The sequence below is a fragment of the Salvelinus namaycush genome, chromosome 14 (genome assembly GCF_016432855.1).
Source record: "Salvelinus namaycush isolate Seneca chromosome 14, SaNama_1.0, whole genome shotgun sequence".
In the NCBI taxonomy this organism is placed as follows: Eukaryota; Metazoa; Chordata; class Actinopteri; order Salmoniformes; family Salmonidae; genus Salvelinus; species Salvelinus namaycush.
The window spans coordinates 36,184,053-36,203,918 of NC_052320.1; the positions used below are offsets into that span (position 1 = coordinate 36,184,053).

The 19,866-nt window shown below is 43.4% G+C and overlaps 1 protein-coding gene across 1 annotated transcript; it reads left to right on the forward strand.

Annotated features, from left to right (window-relative positions):
- Positions 1 to 10,654: 10,654 nt before the first annotated feature.
- LOC120058729 (high affinity immunoglobulin gamma Fc receptor I-like) lies at positions 10,655 to 18,950 on the forward strand. The gene is made up of 6 exons (XM_039007471.1): positions 10,655 to 10,679; positions 16,062 to 16,337; positions 17,093 to 17,350; positions 17,906 to 18,163; positions 18,465 to 18,722; positions 18,811 to 18,950. The coding sequence occupies exons 1-6, from the start codon at positions 10,655 to 10,657 to the stop codon at positions 18,948 to 18,950; spliced, it is 1,215 nt and encodes a 404-aa protein (XP_038863399.1).
- Positions 18,951 to 19,866: the final 916 nt, after the last annotated feature.

Consider the following 19,866-nt stretch of genomic DNA (forward strand, 5'->3'; position numbering starts at 1 on the left):
GAATGTGAAATTATTTTTACTTTTGATATTTTAGCAGTACATTTAATTTTGATAAATCTAATTTTATTAATCACATGCACCGAATACAACAGGTGTAGTAGACCTTACAGTGAAAAGCTTACTTACAAACCCTAACAAGCAATGCAATTTAAAAAATACAAATAAGAATAATAAATAAAAGTAACAAGTAATTAAAGAGCAACAGTAAAATAACAATAGCGAGACTATATACAGGGTCTACCGGTACAGAGTCAGTGTGCAGTGGCACCGGTTAGTCGAGGTAATATGTACATGTAGGTAGGGTATTAATATTATTGAAGTGACTATGCATAGATAATAACAGAGAGTAGCAGTGGCGTAAAAGAGAGGGGCAAAACAAATAGTCTGGGTAGCCATTTGATTAGATATTCAGGAGTCTTATGGCTTGGGGGTAAAAGCTGTTTAGAAGCCTCTTGGACCTAGACTTGGTGCTCCGGTACCGCTTGCCATGCGGTAGCAGAGAGAACAGTCTATGACTAGGGTGGCTGGAGTCTTTCACAATTTTTTGGGGCCTTCCTCTGACACCGCCTGGTATAGAGGTCCTGGATGGCAGGAAGCTTGGCCCCAGCGATGTACTGGGCCGTACACACTACCCTCTGTAGTGTCTTGTGGTCAGAGGCCGAGCAGTTGCCATACCAGGCAGTGTTGCAACCAATCAGGATGCTCTCGATGGTGCAGCTGTAGAACCTTTTGAGGACCCATGCCAAATCTTTTCAGTCTCCTGAGGGGGAATAGGTTTTGTTGTGCCCTCTTCACGACTGCCCTGGTGTGCTTGGACCATGTTAGTTTGTCGGTGATGTGGACACCAAGGAACTTGAAGCTCTCAACCTGCTCCACTACAGTTTAGTCCCAGGGTCCATAACTTAGTGATGAGCTTTGAGGGTACTATGGTGTTGAACGCTGAGTTGTAGTCAATGAATAGCATTCTCACATAGAGGTTCCTTTTGTCCAGGTGGGAAAGGGCAGTGTGGAGTGCAATAGAGATTGCATCATCTGTGGATCTGTAAGTGCGGTATGCAAATTGGAGTAAGTATATTTAAAAACAAACACTTTAAAGACTTTTACTCAAGTAGTGTTTGACTGGGTGACTTTCACTTTTACTTGAGTCATTGTCTATTAAGGTATCTTTACTTTTACTCAAGTATGATAATTGGGTACTTTTTACACCACTGAAAATAAGACTGTCGCTGCGCCACGATGTGAAGATTTCACAGCAAATGAAACTGATATTTAGTAATGATTGAGTAACTTCGATCGCCAAAGATGATGATGTGAATTGCGAAACAGGCCGTTCATAAATTCCAAGCATTATCATGTGCATCAATTAATTCAGCGCATTTCAGCAGTAGGCTTAGGCTATCTCATTTACATTTAAGTCATTTAGCAGACGCTCTTATCCAGAGCGACTTACATTTAACCTTTATTTAACTAGGCAAGTCAGTTAAGAACAAACTCTTATTTTCAATGACGGCCTAGGAACAGTGGGTTAACTGCCTTGTTCAGGGGCAGAACGAAAGATTTGTACCTTGTCAGCTCGGGGATTTGAACTTGCAACCTTTCGGTTACTAGCCCAACGCTCTAACCACTAGGCTACCCTGCCGCCCTCGACACAGAGTTTACCCCGAGTAGGTTATAGCGTTGTCGAATCATGTAACGGCAGTCAAAACAAAAGTCAAATGACCAAAGTTGCTAAACTTGCTAGATAACCCAACAACGATTGACAGAATATCTCATATTTTACTTAATCAAGTTGATGATTATACAGATAGTGCACCCCACTCCCAAAAATACACCCCCCTCCCCAATGTAAAAAATATTTTCACATGAACCGCTTCTTGTACAGTAAAATAAATGTAACACCCTTCCCTCCTCATATAATTAACCTCAAATAATGTTTACAACCACAAATAAGAAGAACCGTAGCTGTGTTTATAAACATGGATATCGACTTTGCCATGCTTTTGTGGCACAGTCGATGCCCCACAGGGCTATGGGCCAAAAGGTTGGGGGTTTGCAGACCACCACAGATGAGCTCCCTCTCCCTGCCTGTTTCATTACACTACAATCAGAGCCGGCTGCAGACAATGATCAGTTAGGGGTAAATCTGATTTTAAACCTTTTGATGCCATACTTATAATTATATAAAATATATGCAGCAAATTTTCCGCCAACAGGTTTCTGAGCCAATGCAACACACAATCAATAAAAAAGCATAGAGACTTTGGGCACTTCAATATCATGGTTTGTGTTTTCAAACAGCACAATAAATAGACTACGTCAACCTCGACTAACAGAAAATCCATCCCTCCCTACCTTGTAGGTTACCCAGTGTTGAAGGCTTGGCTTGACGATCTCTGAATGTCATTACACTTTTTGTTGTTTTGTAACATATGTCTCTTTCCGTTCATCAATTGGCTGCTGCAAATGATGAATGATTAAATGTATTTATCAGTTAAAAAAATATACATATACTGTATATACACAAAGATTTTTAAAAGTGCCCGGAATTCGACAAAGTTGGGGACTTATTTCCATTGTGATCCCTATTTGAAGAAGATGGCAGGGGATGGCTGCCGTTTTATGAGCTCTTATGGGCTCTTAACTAACCGTGCTAATTTGTATGTTTTTCTGCATTGTTTGTAACTTATTTTGTACATAATGTTGCTGATACCATCTCTTATGACCGAAAGAGCTTCTGGAAATCAGAACAGCGATTACTCACCTTGAACTGGACAAGAATGTCTCTTTAATGAATCGGACGAGAGGGATTTACTCCAGACACCCGAACAGGCCCTCATCACCGTCATTCGCAGGAGAAAGAGACGGAAAAGGTATCGTGGAAGGAGATCGGGTGCCTTGTGAGGATCCGCCGACGAGTGGCTAATCTGTACTATTCGCCAACGTACAATCGCTGGATAATAAATTGGACAAACTAAAAGCACGTATATACTACCAACAGGACATTAAAAACTGTAATATCTTATGTTTCACCGAGTCGTGGCTGAACGACGACATGAATAACATACAGCTGGCGGGTTATACACTGTATCGGCAGGATAGAACAGCAGCCTCTGGTAAGACAGGGGGTGTGGTTCTATGTACAGTTGTCGGAAGTTTACATACACCTTAGCCAAATACATTTAAAGTTTTTCACAATTCCAGACATTTAATCCTAGTAAAACTGTCTTAGTAAAACTGTCTGCACTGTCTTAGGTCAGTTAGGATCACCACTTTATTTTAAAGAATGTGAAATGTTAGAATAATAGTGGAGAGAATGATTTATTTCAGCTTTTATTTATTTGATCACATTCCCAGTGGGTAAGAAGTTTACATACACTCAATTAGTATTTGGTAGTATTGCCTTTAAATTGTTTAACTTGGGTCAAATGTTTCGGGTAGCCATGTGTGGTCGCATGGTTTCTCTACCCTTAACCTTGTTCTGAACACCTCCAAAACAAAGGTCATGTGGTTAGGTAAGAAGAATGCCCCTCCTCCCACAGGTGTTATTAATATTTCTGAGGGCTTAGAGCTTGAGGTAGTCACCTCATACAAGTACTTGGGAGTATGGCTAGACGGATCACTGTCCTTCTCTCAGCACATATCAAAGCTGCAGGCTAAAGTTAAATCTAGACTTGGTTTCCTCTATCGTAATCGCTCCTCTTTCACCCCAGCTGCCAAACTAACCCTGATTCAGATGACCATCCTACCAATGCTAGATTACGGAAACATAATTTATAGATCGGCAGGTAAGGGTGCTCTCGAGCGGGTAGATGTTCTTTACCATTCGGCCATCAGATTTGCCACCAATGCTCCTTATAGGACACATCACTGTACTCTATACTCCTCTGTAAACTGGTCATCTCTGTATATCCGTCGCAAGACCCACTGGTTGATGCTTATTTATAAAAACCCACTTAGGCCTTACTCCCCCCTATCTGAGATACCTACTGCATCCCTCATCCTCCACATACAACACGCGTTCTGCCAGTCACATTCTGTTGAAGGTCCCCAAAGCACACACATCCCTGGGTTGCTCCTCTTTTCAGTTTGCTGCAGCTAGCTATTGGAACGAGCTGCAACAAACACTTAAACTGGACAGTGTTATCTCAATCTCTTCATTCAAAGACTCAATCATGGACACTCTTACTGACAGTTGTGGCTGCTTTGTGTGATGTATTGTTGTCTCTACCTTCTTGCCCTTTGTGCTGTTGTCTGTGCCCAATAATGTTTGTACCATGTTTTGTGCTGCTACCATGTTGTGCTGCTGCCATGTTGTGTTGTCATGTGTTGCTGCCTTGCTATGTTGTTGTCTTAGGTCTCTTTTTATGTAGTGTTGTGTTGTCTCTCTTGTTGTGATGTGTGTTTTGTCGAATATATTTATATTGTATTTATTTTTTATTTTTAATCCCAGGCCCCAGTCCCCGCAGGAGGCCTTTTGCCTTTTGGTAGACCGTCATTGTAAATAAGAATTTGTTCTTAACTGACTTGCCTAGTTAAATAAAGGTTAAATCATTTTTGTTTATTTAGTCTACTCAGTGACACCCACAGAACACAACTGTGAAGTGATTAAACAAATATTAGCATAGTAGCTCATATTGCGGGACTCTGAAACCACTGTGAAATGAGCCACATTAATCGTACCAATCAACCTACTATGTGTAAGTTAACTGAAGCTAAGGTACACATTTCTAACTGGATGACTGATTCTTGCCTGCATTTAAATATCGACAAGACTGTTTGTATGTACTTCTCTACGAAATCCATTGATTCTTCCCAATGAGCTGTTGTTGTTAATGTGGAGAATCTCAAAGTTGTGTCTAACTTCAGGTATTTCGGCGTCATTTTGGACTCCAACTTGACATTTAAGAAACATGTGAAGAAGGTGGTTAACACGGTCAAGTTTGTATTGTCCAACTTTAGGTTTATAAGACCTTACCTTCCTCTAGAGGCCGCCAAACTATATATGCATGCTATGATCTTCTCACATCTGAGATATTGCCTGATGCTGGTCACAAGCAGGAGCTGCTACTCTGAAACCAATTGAATCACTCTACAAACAAACACAAGATTTTTGATAACGAACCAAACAGTTACCACCATTTTCACATCATTCACAGACATAATTTATTCAGTCTGGATAGCTTTAAGCAGTATGTAGATGCTTGTCACCTCCAGGATAACACGGGCAGTAACTAGAGGGGATTGTGTTGTCCCTTTTCGACATAGTAAATTCAGTCAATCGGCCTTCTATGTTAGAGCTACAATACACTGGAATGCAATGCCCACGGACTTGAGAAGCTGATTATTGTACTTTTACATTTAAATTGAAAACATGGCTCAAATCTATCCAAACCTGTACACATGAGTTATCTGTGGTTCCTCATATTTAAGACAACAGTTGATGATAGTGTTTTTATTGCAAGTAACTTGTTGTTGTTAGATTTACATATTAATGGATGTAATGTATTTGTGTTTTGTATTGTTTTAATATTTGTATTGTGGCTGTGTAATTGCCCTTACCTGTCCTGGGACTATGGGTGCAAATGAGCTTTTGGCTAATATTTCATTATTGTAATATTGATGTTGATTAATGTGCTAGTCGCTTGCTGCTGAAAACTGAAAAGAGGAGCGACCTAGGTATGTGTGTGCTTTGGGGCATTCTTCTTACCGAACAAAATGACCTTGTTTTGGAGTTGTTCAGAACAAGGTTAAGGCTTGTTAAGAGAACTTCTTGGACATTAAGAAAGATTTGTTTTAGAGCGTTTAACACCAAATCCGGGGAGGGGCCAGCTGAGTATAAGACTGTATCATCTGCATATAAAAGGATGACAGAGCTTCCTACTGCCTGAGCTATGTTGTTGATGTAAATTGAGAAGAGCGTGGGGACTAGGATCGAGCCTTGGGGTACTCCCTTGGTGACAGGCAGTGGCTGAGACAGCAGATGTTCTGACTTTTCTCTGGGTTTAGAAACTATGCTCTCATTGACCTTAATACAACAACTCCTTGCTTGGTGGGCAAAACAACAAAAAAACGCAACCTGCTGGACAGATTTTCCACTGAGTTGGGACTCTCTCTTTAGCTCTTCCTCTCTGGTTCAAGCCACACTAGCCAGGTGAAACTAGCGAGCTGCTTACAATGTTAGCTTGTGGCAACAGGGCTAGGTAGCTAGCTAGTTTGTTTAGTTCCTTATCTAGCTAGCTAGCTAGTTAGTTTCTTGACAATAGGAGAACAACAAGTGGCTGTCTAGCTAGCTAATACTTAGTCACATAGATTCCTAAATCATTGCTAAGAATATTGAAAATAATTGCAGTTTCTGGTCATTGTTTTCAGGCTGGTTCCATTGGTGCTAGCTAGGTACCAAGCTAAAGCAAGCTAGCTACCCCAGAAGTTGCTAATAACATCTGGATCAAAAATATTTGTGAGTGAATTACTGCAAACCAAAGTTAACGTAGTAGGGAGACAGCCTACCTCCAGTTTCCAAACTGTCATCAATGTTGACAAAATACTTTTTTATGTCTAGCTAGGCTGAATCAGGTGCAACTGCTTGGGATGTGTCTGGCAGGCATTAGCAGTAGGGCCTCTCAAAGCAGAAGGATTACCATCCTTTCTCCCCTACCTCTGGGATGGTTGCATGTCGGGGAGAATGTTGGACTACCTACTGGTAGCTAACATTTTTGATCCGTCTCGTTTGATCCTAATCTTATTTCAAATGCTCACACAGACGTTTTTCCATTCGGTCGAACAAATAGTGGCTTATTACCAACGCGGTATTGTAAACACATAGTGGCCGGTGAGTATGCTTGTTTGAAGAATGTCGGCCAAAATCCATATTTGTGCTTCTTCAAAAGAGCTTGGACAGCACATCTGGAAACCCCTGTCTGCCTTGAAATTTCTACCTGGGAGAGACCTTGCTGATGCAGTATAACTACCTTGTGACTTGTTGCTGTGCTTAGTCTTGCCGTGGTGTATGATTTTTTGACAGTAAACTGTCTTCAGCAACCTCACCTTGTTAGCTGAGTTTGGCTGTTCCTCACCCAGTTTTATTCCTCCTACACAACTGTTTCTGTTTCAGTTAATGATTGTGTTTCAACCTACATATTGAATTGATGATCATTAGCACCTGTTTGGTATAATTGTTAAATCATACACCTGACTATATGCCTACAAAATCCCTGACTTTGTGCAAGTGTACCTACAAGAAATATGGATTTGATTTAGATTTGTCTTCTGTTCACTCACTTTGCATTTAGTTCATTGATAAATATAATCTATTAACATGTCTATTTTTGAAGGCATTCTTACTTTACAGCATTTTTTCACACCTGCCTAAAACTTTTGCACAGCACTGTACATAAAATGTACTTAAGGTGTATTCAAAGTGTATTTGTTTTGCTCTTTATCTAATATACTAAGACTATACTTAAGTGCACATCCCCCCCCCCCCCCAATTTAGATAATTGTAAGTGTATTTAATATACTGTTTGGGATAGGTCAGCATTTTCACGTTCGGATGAAAAGCGTGTATGCATATGCATATTATTAGTAGATGTGGATAGCAAACACTCTGAAGTTTCTAAAACTGTTTGAATGATGTCTGTGAGTATAACAGAACTTATATGGCAGGTGAAAACCTGAGAAAAATCCAACCAGGAAGTGGGAAATCTGAGGTTTGTAGTTTTTCAACTCATTGCCTATCGAATATACAGTGTCTAAGGGGTCATATTGCACTTTCTAAGGTTTCCACTAGATGTCAACAGTCTTTAGAACCTTGTTTGAGGCTTCTACTGTGAAGGGGGAGAGAATGAGAGCTGTTTCAACCAGAGGTCTGGCAGAATGCCATGAGCTGATCACGCGCGCACCCGTGAGAGCGACCTGCATTCCATTACATTTCTAAAGACAAAGGAATTCTCCGGTTGGAACATTATTGAAGATTTATGTCAAAAACATCCTAAAGATTGATTCTATACATCGTTTGACATGTTTCTACGAACTGTAATATAAGTTTTTGAACTTTTCGTCTGAACTTTTGCCTGGTCTTGCCCACGCCTCGTGAGTTTGGATTTGTGAACTAAACGCGCTAACAAAAGGAGGTATTTGGACATAAATTGTGAACAAAACAAACATTTGTTGTGGAACTGGGATTCCTGGGAGTGCATTCTGATGAAGATCATCAAAGGTAAGTGAATAGTTATAACGCTATTTCTGACTTTTGCTGACTCCACAACATGGTGGGTATCTGTATGGCTTGTTTTTGTGTCTGAGCGCTGTACTCAGATTATTACATGGTTTGCTTTTTCCGTAAAGCTTTTTTGAAATCTGACACAGCGGTTGCATTAAGGAGAAGTACATCTATAATTCTGTGCATAACACTTGTATCTTTTATAAAAGTTTATGATGAGTATTTCTGTAAATTGATGTGGTTCTCTACAAATTCGCCGGATGTTTTCGAGGCACAACATTACTGAACATAACGCGCCAATGTAAACTGAGATTTTTCTATATAAATATGAACTTTATCGAACAAAACATACATGTATTGTGTAACATGAAGTCCTATGAGTGCCATGTGATGAAGATCATCAAAGGTTAGTGATTCATTTTATCTCTATTTCTGCTTTTTGTGACTCCTCTCTTTGGCTGGAAAATGGCTGTATGTGTTTTTGTGACTAGGCTCTGACCTAACATAATCATATGGTGTGCTTTCGCTGTAAAGCCTTTTTGAAATCGGACACGATGGGTAGATTAACAAGAAGTTAAGCTTTAATTTGGTGTATTGCACTTGTGAATGTATGAAAGTTAAATATTTCAAAAAAATATTTTTGAATTTCGCGCTCTGCCTTTTCAGCGGATGTTGTCGAGGGGATTCAGCGGATGTTTTCAGCGGATGTCGAGTTCCGCTAGCGGAACCCCTAGCCCTAACAAGTTTTAAATGCTAATCAAATACAAATAAAATGTACATTCAATGCATTCAATGTATTTAAAATTGTTCCAATTTAGATCATTTTAAATATCCTTAAAATATGTTAATAAAGAATGATGTAAGTATATGTAAATATTATTTATTTTCGCTTGGGTAGGTCTCCCTTCTGACTGAAACATTATATGTGTGTGTGATAATGTTAGTCTAGTGCAGGGTTGTGGGCTCATTATAACTATATACTGTACTTGTAGTGTTGCACGGTATACAGATACCACTCACCTGCTTCTCTCAGCATCCCATACCAGCCCCACTAACCTGCTCCTCTCCACCCGCTCTTCACGCACGTCCATTTCTCCGTCAGTTTAAAAAATATATAATTTCGCCGTTTAGGCCGAGCAGAGATGCAGATCCTGATGAGTCTTCTATTGTTAGATTTGTACATTTGTTACAGCTTGCAAAGCGAAAAATGTTGATACATTGTATCATTTCATCGCCTGTTATAACCAAGAGCACATACCAGTCTGAGTAGACTGCATGACAGTGCAAGTTCACTGTCATGCAGACTCTGAATGTCAGGGAGTGAAAATGGAGCACCGCTTCCCGACAGGCATGCTTGCAGCTTTACAGCAAAGAAAACGGCTTGTCTCTAGCCTAAATGGAGATGCCTTTTTTCTTTCTATCAGGATTCGCTTACATTTCATATAATTTATAGGGTTATGAAATTGCAAACAGATAGGCCTATATGTGAAAAAAGATAGAAACTGCTCCTTATAAATTATATTGTGTAGACATACAGTCAGACTTATTTCTCTTGAAGCAACCAAACATATGATAAATGTGATTACTTATTTCTCTATTGATTGGATTTTCTTGAGGTTTGTTGTTTCTTGTGGTCTGTTTATATCTCAGAAGACCAGATCCTTAATAATACTCACCTCATAGAAACAAATTGTTAGTCGATTACACTTACAGTAGTACTGATGCATAGAACTAGGGATCCCAAGTGGCACAGCAGTCTAAGGCACTGCATCTCAGTGCAAGAGGCGTCACTACAGTACCTTGTTCAAATCCAGGCTGCATCACATCTGTGATTTGGAGTCCCATAGGTGTTTAATTGGCCCGGGGTTGTACATTGTAAATAAGGATTTGTTCTTAACTGACTTGCCTAGTTAAATAAAGGTTTAAAAAAATTGTAGCGACACTCACTCCGCAGTAGTTGGGAAAGGTATGGGGGCTGGACACGCAGCGACACAGACCTCGCTGCTGTCAGAGATCACACATACTGAATCAGGGTAGCAGGGGAACGGGTAGGAGACTCAGACACTGATAATGGTGTTTCTAATACCTCTATAATGAATTGCTGTGCTGTGAACATATGCTTGAAAAATAATACAAGTTCAAATAAAACAGCATATAACCAGTATCCCCACAAGGAAAGATGACAATGGTGATGATGAAGATGATAGTAGTTCAGCTAACTCTGTCAGACAGAGAGGGTAGAGGTGACAGAGGATGTGGTTAACATCAGCTGAAAAACAGTAGGCCAGGTAGTGTGTGGGTGTGTCTCTCTTTCCATCTCTCTTGCACCTCTTCTCATCTCAAAGTCTTGGTCTGAGTACACAGGAAGTGGAGTTGATGGGCACAGGCTATAATTAACTATATAGTTTAGAGAGCGTTAGTGATCGACACGTCGAAATGGAACGCACCTATCTTCTACCCTGTGAGTCCCTTTATTGTTTGATATCTACTGTACAGTGCCCTCCTTAATTTTGCCTCTGTACGCCAGCACTTTTTTATAATGATTCAATGATTGTGAGGTTAGAGTGCAGACTGTCGGCTTTAATTTGAGGGTATTTTCATCCATATCGGTTAAACCGTTTAGAAATTACAGCAGTTTTTGTACGTAGTCCCCCTATTTGTTTCGGGGGGGGGGGATAGATCAGCTTTAATATTGCAGATTTCCAATCCCCCATATATACAGTACCAGTCAAAAGTTTGGACACACCTACTCATTCAAGGGTTTTTCTACATTGTAGAATAATAGTGAAGACATCAAAACTATGAAATAACACATATGGAATCATGTAGTAACCAAAAAAAGTGTTAAACAAAACAAAATAGTTGTTATATTTGAGATTCTTCAAAGTAGCCACCCTTAACCAGCATGGCTACCACAGAATTCCGCAGCGATACGCCATCTCATCTGGTTTGCACTTAGTGGGACTATCATTTGTTTTTCAACAGGACAATGACCCAAAACACACCTCCAGGCTGTGTAAGGGCTATTTGACCAAGGATTGTGATGTAGTGCTGCATCAGATGACCTGGCCTCCACAATCACCCGACCTCAACTAAATTGAGATGGTTTGGGATGAGTTGGACCGCAGAGTGAAGGAAAAGCAGCCAACAAGTGCTCAGAATATGTGGTAACTCCTTCAAGACTGTTGGAAAAGCATTCCTCATGAAGCTGGTTGAGAGAATTCCAAGAGTGTGCAAAGCTGTCATCGAGACAAACGGGTGGCTACGGGGGGCACAGCATATGGTTTAATATCCCGTGCTTGGTTTTAGCAGGCGCTCACCTGAACTGAGTACTGGCACCTCAAATGTTTTACTGCTTGAGTTCCTGCAGCTTTATAGAATAATTGCTCAAAAGTACAGGTCAGGAACGTGACAGAACCCCCCCCTTAAGGTGCGAACTCCGGGCGCACCACCTAAAACTCTAGGGGAGGGTCTGGGTGGGCGTCTGTCCGCGGTGGCGGCTCTGGCGCGGGACGTGGACCCCACTTAAACAATGTTTTTTCCCGCCTCCTTAATCGCCCCCGTGGCCTCCTAACCACAACCACCCTCCATATCAACCCCACTGAACCAAGGGGTAGCACCGGACTGAGGGGCAGATCCTGGCTGGCGGGCGGCTCTGGCAGATCCTGGCTGGCGGGCGGCTCTGGCAGATCCTGGCTGGCGGGCGGCTCTGGCAGATCCTGGCTGGCGGGCGGCTCTGGCAGATCCTGGCTGGCGGGCGGCTCTGGCAGATCCTGGCTGGCGGGCGGCTCTGGCAGATCCTGGCTGACTGGCGGCTCTGGCAGATCCTGGCTGGCGGGCGGCTCTGGCAGCTCCTGGCTGGCTGGCGGCTCTGGCAGCTCCTGGCTGGCTGGCTGGCTCTGGCAGCTCCTGGCTGGCTGGCTGGCTCTGGCAGCTCCTGGCTGGCTGGCTGGCTCTGGCAGCTCCTGGCTGGCTGGTTCTGGCAGCTCCTGGCTGGCTGGCTCTGGCAGCTCCTGGCTGGCTGGCTCTGGCAGCTCCTGGCTGGCTGGCTGGCTCTGGCAGCTCCTGGCTGGCTGACGGCTCTGGCTGGTCATGGCTGGCTGACGGCTCTGGCTGGTCATGGCTGGCTGATGGCTCTAGCTGGTCATGGCTGGCTGACGGCTCTGGCTGGTCATGGCTGGCTGACGGCTCTGGCTGCTCCTGTCTGGCGGACGGCTCTGGCTGCTCCTGTCTGGCGGACGGCTCTGGCTGCTCCTGTCTGGCGGACGGCTCTGGCTGCTCCTGTCTGGCGGACGGCTCTGGCTGCTCCTGTCTGGCGGACGGCTCTGGCTGCTCCTGTCTGGCGGACGGCTCTGACGGCTCGGGACAGACGGGCGGCTCTGACGGCTCGGGACAGACGGGCGGCTCTGGCGGCTCGGGACAGACGGGCGGCTCTGACGGCTCGGGACAGACGGGCGGCTCTGACGGCTCGGGACAGACGGGCAGCTCTGACGGCTCGGGACAGACGGGCAGCTCTGACGGCTCGGGACAGACGGGCAGCTCTGATGGCTCGGGACAGACGGGCAGCTCTGACGGCTCGGGACAGACGGGCAGCTCTGACGGCGCTGGGCAGGCAGGCAGCTCAGACTCTGGCTGCGCTGGAGAGGAGGAAGGCTCTGACAGCGCTGGACAGGTGGGAGCAACTGGAGAGAGAAGACGGAGAGACAGCCTGGTGCGGGGGGCTGCCACCGGAGGACTGGTACGTGGAGGTGGCACCGGATATATCAGACCGTGAAGGAGTACACGAGCTTTTGAGCACCGAGCATGCCCAACCTTACCTGGTTGAATGGTCCCTGTAGCCCTGCCAGTGCGGCGAGGTGGAATATCCCGCACTGGGCTATGCTGGCGAACCAGGGACACCATTTGTAAGGCTGGTGCCATGTACGCCGGCCCGAGGAGATACACTGGAGACCAGATGCGATGGGCCGGCTTCATGGCACCCGGCTCGATGCCCAACCTAGCCCGACCAGTGCGGCGAGGTGGAATAGCCCGCACTGGACTAAGCACCGTACTGGGGACACCGTGCGCTCCACCGCATAACACAGTGTCTGACCAGTATGACGCCCTCTCACTCCACGGTAAGCACGGGGAGTTGGCTCAGGTCTCCTACCCGGCTTTGCCACACTCCGCGTGTGCCCCCCCCCCCCCCCCCCCAAGACATTTTTGGGTCTGAACCTCGGGCTTCCAACCGCGTCGCCGCGCTGCCTCCTCATACCAGCGCCTCTCTGCCTTCGCTGCCTCCAACTCTGCCTTGGGACGGCGATATTCCCCTGGCTGAGCCCAGGGTCCTTTGCCGTCCAGGATCTCTTCCCAAGTCCACGAGTCCTGTGTCTTCTGCCGCTGCTGCCCTTTCCCACTCTGCTTGGTCCTTTGTAGGTGGGTGTTTCTGTAACGATTGTTCTCCTCCTCGTCTGAGGAGGAGCATGGATCGGACCAAAACGCAGCTTGTGGAGAATACATGTTTGATTTATTTTAAAGAAGACGAAACGAAGAACACTGACAAACTATATAAAACAACAAACAATGTCAACAGACCTGAACATGTGAACTATCATATAACGAAGAACGCACGAACAGGTACAGACTAAACAAACGAAAGAGTCCCGTGTGGTACAAACACTGACACGGAAAACAAACACCCACAAAACACACGTGAAACGCCGGCTGCCTAAGTATGATTCTCAATCAGGGACAACGATTGACAGCTGCCTCTGATTGAGAATCATACCAGGCCGAACACACAAAATCCCAACATAAAAATCACACATCGACAACCCACCCAACTCACGCCCTGACCAACTAAATAAATACAAAAACAAGGGAAAACAGGTCAGGAACGTGACAGGTTTAATATCTGCATGGTTTAATATATGTATGGTTTAATATCTGTATGGTTTAATATCTGCATGGTTTAATATCTGTATGGTTTAATATCCGCATGGTTTAATATCTGTATGGTTTAATACAGTATCTGTATGGTTTAATATCTGTATGGTTTAATATCTGCATGGTTTAATATCTGCATGGTTTAATATCTGTATGGTTTAATATCTGTATGGTTTAATATCTGTATGGTTTAATATCTGCATGGTTTAATATCTGTATGGTTTAATATCTGTATGGTTTAATACAGTATCTGTATGGTTTAATATCTGTATGGTTTAATATCTGCATGGTTTAATATCTGCATGGTTTAATATCTGTATGGTTTAATATCCGCATGGTTTAATATCTGTATGGTTTAATACAGTATCTGTATGGTTTAATATCTGTATGGTTTAATATCTGCATGGTTTAATATCTGCATGGTTTAATATCTGTATGGTTTAATATCTGTATGGTTTAATACAGTATCTGCATGGTTTAATATCTGTATGGTTTAATATCTGCATGGTTTAATATCGGCATGGTTTAATATCTGTATGGTTTAATATCTGCATGGTTTAATATCTGTATGGTTTAATATCTGTATAGTTTAATATCTGTATGGTTTAGTATCTGTATGGTTTAATATCTGTATGGTTTAATACAGTATCTGTATGGTTTAATATGAGTATACATCATGTGTCATAGTGATAGTTCTCTCTCTGTGTGTTTCAGTGCTGTTGACTACACTGGTATACTCTAGCCTCGGTCACAGGGGAGGTGAGCACATTTCTGTTTGTTCATCACAACTGCTCTATTTTCACCTCCCTTTTCTCCTCCACTTCTCTCTGTCTCTCTCTCTCTCTTCTTTCTCATTTTATTGCCTCCATCTTAAAGCCAATTTATGCTTGATCCGAAAATGTGGTCAGAGGATTCGTATGGAGTGTGTGACGCAATTGCTGAACCTCCAGACGCATGCTGAGGCCAAATTGAGCTCCGTACCGCATCGCTGTGCACCTCTCAAATGTTGTAACAATGTGGAGGGATCCATATAGGTCCACATTGACATGATTGGTTGACAGTAGGTGGGGGTGGGAGATCCAGTATAAACACAAACTCACCTCCTTGACAAACTTCCTTCACGACGACTCTGCGCTGCTCGGCGAAGCTCAATAAGTATGAAAGTCCTGACGTCTGCCGAGGCTCCATCGCAGTAAATGCTGTACGGCCACTTCAGACGTCGGATTGACCAAGCAGAGCCATTTATTACATTCACATATTGTGTTTGATCATGTTAGTACAGGCCCCAAATGTATCAAGTGTTTCAGAGTAGAAGTGATCTATGGTCAGGCCCCCCCCTGTCCATGTAATCTTATTCATTATGAACTAAAAGACGGAACTGGTCCCAGGTCAGCATAAGGAACTCTGACAGGCTTGATATGACTTTTGCACCAGTTGTGGTCTTTTGTGTTTTCCTGGCTTGTGGTTTGGAGGCCTCTGGGGGTTTCTGAGACCCTGCTGCCTCTATAGCGAGTGTATCCCAAATGTACATAGTGCACTACTTTGCGCTATGGGCCTTGATCAAAAGTAGTGCACACATAGGGAACAGGGTGTCATTTGGAGCGCAGGTGATAGAAACTCTGTTTGGTCTCACTTCTCATGAAGCAATGGCCACTGCAGAAGACACCCACCACAGAAGCAATGATTAGGGCCTACAGACAGATCTCAGTTCAATTTGAGTCTGTCTCTCTGAGCTGTGAGGTTTAGGGGAGTTCTACTGGATGGAAACTGTAGAGATACACATTAAAAAACACATTCGGAATTGTAATATATACAACAATTTAATCTTATGTACAATGTGTCTGTCTGTCCGCCCTTCTGTCCGTTTCTCTCTCTCTCTCTCTCTCTCTCTCTCTCTCTCTCGCTCTCTCTCTCTCAGGTCGGTCTCCTTCAGCCTCTCTGAGCATCAGTCCCGACAGATCTCAGTTCCTTGAATATATGTCTTTCTCTCTGAGCTGTGAGGTTCAGGTGAGTTCTACTGGATGGAGACTGAAGAGATACACAGCGACTGTGAAACCGTCAGAGTCTGGAGTCGACTGGGGGTTCAATCAATCCAACTACGTCGTCAAGACAGCCAAAACATCAGACAGTGGAGTGTACTGGTGTGAGTCTGGGTCTGGAGAACACAGCAATGCTGTCAACATCACAGTACATGGTACGTCCAGATAGATACACAATAAACTAGAACCTACATATTCAACTGGCGGACTGCGGAACAGACCCGGACCCAGACCCAGAATGGGGTCAATACAGACCGCAGGTCCCAAAAAAAAGGACACCATTTTTTACATGGTCGGGCTTCGGCCCCTGGTATCATATAAACACACATAAGACATGGAAGAGTCCATAGAATTGCAGAAAATACGCTTTAAAACAGAGACAGAAAGTCTCTGCCCCATGCAAAATGTGTAGAAACTGCACGTTTTCTCTCTGCCAACAAGAGGGGTATGAACAGTTTGAGGTCGCATGGTTTGCGAGGTGGGGGTTTGTTACAATGCCAATATCCATCTGGACCTTTGCTGGACATTATCCATCTGGACATCATCCATTATCCATCTGGACATTATCCATCTGGGCCTTTGCCACCTAGGAAATGCGTGTGAAGGGACCTTCTCAAATAGTACCTGAGTACCCCTGGACTAGAACCTTCAAACTCAACACTGGACCTCGAAGCCAGTTCCACTGTATTTTTTAATTTCCCCCCCTCTGATCAGGGACTGATTTAGACCTGGGACACCAGGTGTGTGCAATTAATTATCGGGTAGAACAGAAAACCAGCAGGCTCCGGACCTCGTAGGGTAAGAGTTGAATAGCCCTGGACTAGAAGCTATCACTATACCATTGTCTGTAAATGATGTTACGTTATTTTATTTTGATTATCTGATGATGTTATAATTGTCCTGCATACAGGTGGTGCTGTGATCTTGGAGAGCCCCGCCCTTCCTGTAACTGAAGGAGATTCTGTGACTCTGCGCTGCAGACATGAAGACAAGAAAACGAAGGACACGTCCTCAAACTTCACAGCTGATTTCTACAAAGATGGATCCCTCATCAGGACTGAGACGACAGGACAGATGACCATCCCTGTGGTATCCAAGTCAGATGAAGGGCTCTACAAGTGTAACAACTCTGAAGGAGAATCACCAGCGAGCTGGATGACTGTGACAGGTGAGTAAAATAAAATCACATGCAGAATTATAATATATATATTTTTTAATCGTATATTTCTTATTTTGGTTTAGTTAATATAAATGTGAAACCATTCTGTACGTGTCACGTTCGTCGTAAGAGTGAGACCAATCCTCAGCATGAATAGAGTTCCACATATTTTTAATGAACTGAAACTCAACAAAACAACAAACAACCAAACGAAACGTGACGCTACTAGTGTGCACACAGGCACCTAACTGTAGACAAGATCCCACACCGGAAAGTGGGAAAAAGGGCTGCCTAAATATGATCCCCAATCAGAGACAACGATAAACAGCTGTCTCTGATTGGGAACCATATCAGGCCAACATAGACATACAAAACCCCTAGACATACAAAACCCCTAGACATACAAAAAACCCTAGACATACAAAAACCTAGAGTACCCACCCTAGTCACACCCTGACCTAACCAAAATATATAGAAAACAGAGATATCTAAGGTCAGGGCGTGACAGTACATTTGTATGTGCAATGTGTCCTGTCTTTCTCTCACTCTCTCCCTCTCTCTCAGGTTGGTCTTTAGCCTCGCTGAGTATCAGTCCCGACAGATCTCAGTTCCTTGAATATAAGTCTGTCTCTCTGAGCTGTGAGGTTCAGGTGAGTTCTGCTGGATGGAGACTGAAGAGGTACACAGTGACTGGAGTCGACTGGGGGTTCAATCACGGTTCCAAATACATAATCAAGACAGCCAAAACATCAGACAGTGGAGTGTACTGGTGTGAGTCTCGGTCTGGACAACGCAGCAATGCTGTCAACATCACAGTACACGGTACGTCCACAGACAATATTTACATTCGTGTTTATTGCCTTTGCAGTACCTACATTACCGTATTATTTTAGGTCAAATAGCTCATCCAGTTTTTTATCAATCCATTCCTGGGGGACCCACAGGGTGTGCACATTTTTGTTCCAGCCCAACACTAACAGAACTGATACAACCAATCTAGGGCTTGGTGCTTGCTTGATTAGTTAAATCGGTGTGTTTTGCAGGACTATAGAAAAAAGATGCATACCCTAAGGGTTCCCCAGCAATAGATTGATAAACACGGACTAACCTTTCATTCGTACAGGTGGTGCTGTGATCCTGGAGAGCCCCGCCCTTCCTGTAACTGAAGGAGATTCTGTGACTCTGCGCTGCAGACATGAAGACAAGAAAACGAAGGACACGTCCTCAAACTTCACAGCTGATTTCTACAAAGATGGATGCCTCATCAGGACTGAGACGACAGGACAGATGACCATCCCTGCAGTATCCAAGTCAGATGAAGGGCTCTACAAGTGTAACAACTCTGAAGGAGAATCACCAGCGAGCTGGATGACTGTGACAGGTGTGTGTGTGTGTGTGTGTGTGTGTGTGTGTGTGTGTGTATTTTAAAAAATATATATATATTTTAAATTGTATAATTCTCTTTCTAGGCCCATGGCCTGTGTGGTCCGAGTCTCTGCCCAGGCTGCTGTGTAATCTACTGGTGGTGTCTCCCTACCTGCTGGTGACCATCGTACTGCTGGTGAAATGCCGTAGGCGCCGGGCTCAAGGTGAGGACCCTCAACCATGATATGGTGTATACATTTACAATTTGTAACAGCCTTCTACTGTGACTCATGAGTGTTGACAACTGTTGCTTGTATTGAACCACGCTTTAAAGTGTTGATAACTAGTTCTGATTGAGACATGTTGTAAAATGTTGATAACTAGCTCCGATTGGACCATGTTGTAAAGTGTTGATAACTAGCTCTGATTGAACCCTGTTGTAAAGTGTTGATGATTAGCTCTGATTGAACCATGTTGTAAAGTGTTGATAACTAGCTCTGATATAACCATGTTGTAAAGTGTTGATAACTAGCTCTGATTGAGTCATATTGTAAAGTGTTGATAACTAGCTCTGATTGAACCCTGTTGTAAAGTGTTGATAACTAGCTCTGATTGAACCCTGTTGTAAAGTGTTGATCACTGTAGCTCTGATTGAACCATGTTGTAAAGTGTTGATAACTAGCTCTGATAGAACCCTGTTGTAAAGTGTTGATAACTAGCTCTGATTGAACCCTGTTGTAAAGTGTTGATCACTGTAGCTCTGATTGAACCATGTTGTAAAGTGTTGATAACTGTAGCTCTGATTGAGTCATGTTGTAAAGTTTTGATAACTAGCTCTGATTGAACCCTGTTGTAAAGTGCTGATAACTGTAGCTCTGATTGAGTCATGTTGTAAAGTTTTGATAACTAGCTCTGATTGAACCCTGTTGTAAAGTGTTGATAACTAGCTCTGATTGAGTCATGTTGTAAAGTGTTGATAACTAGCTCTGATTGAGTTATGTTGTAAAGTGTTGATCACTGTAGCTCTGATTGAACCATGTTGTAAAGTGTTGATAACTCTAGCTCTGATTGAACCATGTTGTAAAGTGTTGATAACTAGCTCTGATTGAACTATGTTGTAAAGTGTTGATAACTAGCTCTGATTGAGTCATGTTGTGAAG